At 37.5% G+C, this 3,377-nt stretch overlaps 1 protein-coding gene across 1 annotated transcript; it reads right to left on the reverse strand.

Annotated features, from left to right (window-relative positions):
- Positions 1-386: 386 nt before the first annotated feature.
- Positions 387-3,142, reverse strand: LOC109800072 (dof zinc finger protein DOF3.5). Its single transcript, XM_020360755.2, has 3 exons — positions 3,110-3,142; positions 2,927-3,012; positions 387-1,422 (listed from the first exon to the last, which is right to left on the reverse strand). The coding sequence occupies exons 1-3, from the start codon at positions 3,140-3,142 to the stop codon at positions 543-545; spliced, it is 999 nt and encodes a 332-aa protein (XP_020216344.2). The 3' UTR covers positions 387-542.
- Between the last annotated feature and the right edge of the window lie 235 nt (positions 3,143-3,377).

Here is a 3,377-nt window from a genome sequence, read left to right on the forward strand (position 1 = left end):
CTTGGAAGTTAAAATTAACTATTTTATAGAAACTATACCGTTTAATGTCTTAAAAAAGCTGATATATATATATATATATATATATATATATATATATATATATATATATATATATATATATATATATGAGTAATGAGTTGATTTTAACTCATTCATTTTATCTTTTCCTTTTGTTTTTTATAATAAAAAGTCATAGATAGTATCACTGCTGCCACTGGAGCAACAATTGATTGAATTAAGCCAAGAAATTGTTTCTGATCATAAGACAAACTAACTTCTCATGATGAAGAATTCCCTTTTCTGACAACCAAAATTGAAAACCAGGGAACTGTGCTAAAACCAGACTGACGTATAACATTAAATGCGATCATCAATAGTAAAGAGAGTTTATCAGTGTATAGTACTAGTATGTATAGTGTTGTTATAGGCCAAGACCCTATTAATTTGTTTACACTTGTAAACTTGTAACAATGCATTCTATACATAACTACATATATATAACATGCAAGCAATGCAACAATGAAGAGAATCATTTTCTTTTATCAAGGCCTGGAAAAAGAAGCATCTCTTGGCAAATCAAAGGGGCTCCAATTACCTATTAACAAGTCTGCATCATGAACTTCAGGTCCAAGTAGTGGCAATTGTGTGACTTGATGAAATGCATGATTCATCATCATCTCAGAGTTTGACCACATCATATGATCATGTGAGGCTTCCTCTTCACCCGGCAATGGTGGCAGCTCAAAATTCATAGCACCACCATGACTACTACATTGTTCAATTCCATCCTTTTGAAGAATCGGCATAGAGTTGAACTCGTTAGGGCACATTTGGATGTCATTGTTATTACCCTCAATAATGGATGGTTGTTCAGGAAGCGTCAAACACGCAGTAAGACCAAGTTCTTCAGGCAAAGTACTTGGACCAACTTCTAGAGAAGGATCAAAAACTGTTTGAACTTGATCTGGATTACCCTCAAGCTCATCAGCTTCAGATTTGGGCTTTTGGTTGAGGAAATTTGCATACACTAGGGCAAGATCAATATTAGGTCCGTCACTCATCACTGAGGAGGAGCTAGAAGCTGAAGAATTCCTTATTCTAGGATCATAAGAATGCCCAACAGGGTTATTATTATGATCTGTGGCACGGTTACTAGGTGAATTTTTGAAAGTGAAACCATCAATGGATTGTCTCAACAAGGTCTTGTTACCTCTTCTGTTTTTTCTGCAACCACCACCCACAGGCACATTGCGGAGAGACCCTCCTTTGGTCCAGTACCTTCTGCATCCCTTGCAAAAGTACCTTGGTTGAGTTAAGCTGTAGTTGTTATAGTAGCAGAACTTGGTGTTGGAAGAACCACACCTAGGACAATTTGGTGATATCTCAACCTCAGGTTTCCACCCACTCTCCATCACCACAAAGCTGCATTCAAGGTTTTAAATTGCAATCGCAGTTGCGAGTTTTGTCGCATTCCTTGATATTGTAGACAGATGTTGCTGATGTAATCACAATTGCAATATATGTTGTTGTATCAGACACACCAAAAATCTTGACGTTGCGAATAAAATTGTATTTTAAAACCTTGATTGCATTTGTTTCATAAAAAATGCACACCCTCTTTGTGTGAGATCTAGAGAGGGAAATTTCAAGAGAAGGTGGTAATGCTAATTTGCTAAAGAGTGGGGTTATATGTGGTACGGTGAAGCTTTGAGGTCCCAAAGCACATTTGAGTGTTGGGGTTAGGTTTGTTTTGATGCACATGAGATGATGGATATGATGGTCTTGGGAATGTGTATGCACCCCATGCACATGAGGATGCATGGGGGTAGGTAAGGCTGAGAGTGTGTCACACCCCCGAAGGCTAATACAGGGTGTCGGTGCTGAGGACACGTGGCATGACGGAATTGGTGGTGATGAGGGTAAGTGGGGAAGCAAAGCCATCGATAGCACCATTTCAAGTTTCTTTCAACAGCAGACAACATAGATATGAGAAGCACATTCCCACGAAAGGGTAGCATCGATCCTAACCCTACTCTTCCCTCACCACTCAATGCTGATTCAAAGTAGTTAGTGGAAAGTCACATGTTTTCACAGCCATTCCATTTTTGTGAAAGAAAATTTTACAGCAGAGATCGATGGCTGATATACTATGTTACACATGATGTACTTGATACGGAAGGCATTCTTTAAAGGAAAAACTATATCTCTACTATCACGTGGATCCTCTCATGGTGAACGATTGTTCCAGCTTAATTAATCAACGATTTCGGGTTTTAGTTCTGCAACTGTATTAAATGCTCGAAAAGAGAATTTTCATAATAGTGATTTAAACAAGATGGTTTCCGATAAAAGATACGTGTGTTCTTAAAAGAATGTATATTATCACTGTTTGAGGGGGGAAGTTCTAGCTTGCTACATAAGGCAAACCTGGCTATATCTCAAACTACAACTATAATTGGAGTTTTTACATACCAACTTTTTTATGGGAAAAAAAAAAAAAATAGTGTCCAGGCATAACTCATAACATTTACCTGTACCTGATACATACCAACTAGTTGAAATCATCGTAATTTTACTTTTCTAAAATGCAAAATTTATAACAGTTGGATTCAATCATCCCTATCAGTCAATTCATTTTCAGGGAACCTTTGTGGAGTGTAATTAATACTATATAATTCATTTATTTTTTTTTGGTGATTCCGGTATTTTAAGTTATTTTTAATTATATTGTCGGTATAAAATATTTATCAATTTTATGATAATTAATTTTTATCGAAAGAATTTAGCTATTCATCTAAGTCTGTCTTCACAACTATATGATTGTTTAAGGTAAGCTATATATATATACTAAAACTAAGCTGATGTATAACACAAGTTTTGCTTCGGAAGGGTTGTTTGTAATTAAATTGATAATTGTTATTTGTACCTGTCTGAAGGGTACACTGGCAATTTTCTCGTACTCTGAGAGTCGAACGAGAGCTTCAATCGAATATTCCGGTGAGGGGGATGTACCTGCAAAAGGCACTTCGACGCTCAAGTCAGGACAAGCACAGATATCGATAGTAATTAATGAACAGTGACGTTACCTCGTGACATGAGCTATTTATACTGACACTGATGGGCCCTGCCACAGGGTTACCATATTAGGTAATACGCCTCTAATCGGCTTATTGGTGTGATTAACTCTTAACTCCTGGTTAGGGATAATCTTTAACCCTTGATTAATGATCTGAGTTGTCTTCGGTGGCCGATCAACCGTCGGCTACCTGGTCTGGCCATTCAGGTGCTGATTGGGCATCGACCACCTGGTTTGGCTGTTCGGATGCCGATTGGGTATCGACCACTTAGTGGTCGAATGGCCTTACTAGTACATTATT

The sequence above is a fragment of the Cajanus cajan genome, chromosome 7 (genome assembly GCF_000230855.2).
Source record: "Cajanus cajan strain Asha chromosome 7, NIPB_CcT2T_4, whole genome shotgun sequence".
Lineage (NCBI taxonomy): Eukaryota > Viridiplantae > Streptophyta > Magnoliopsida > Fabales > Fabaceae > Cajanus > Cajanus cajan.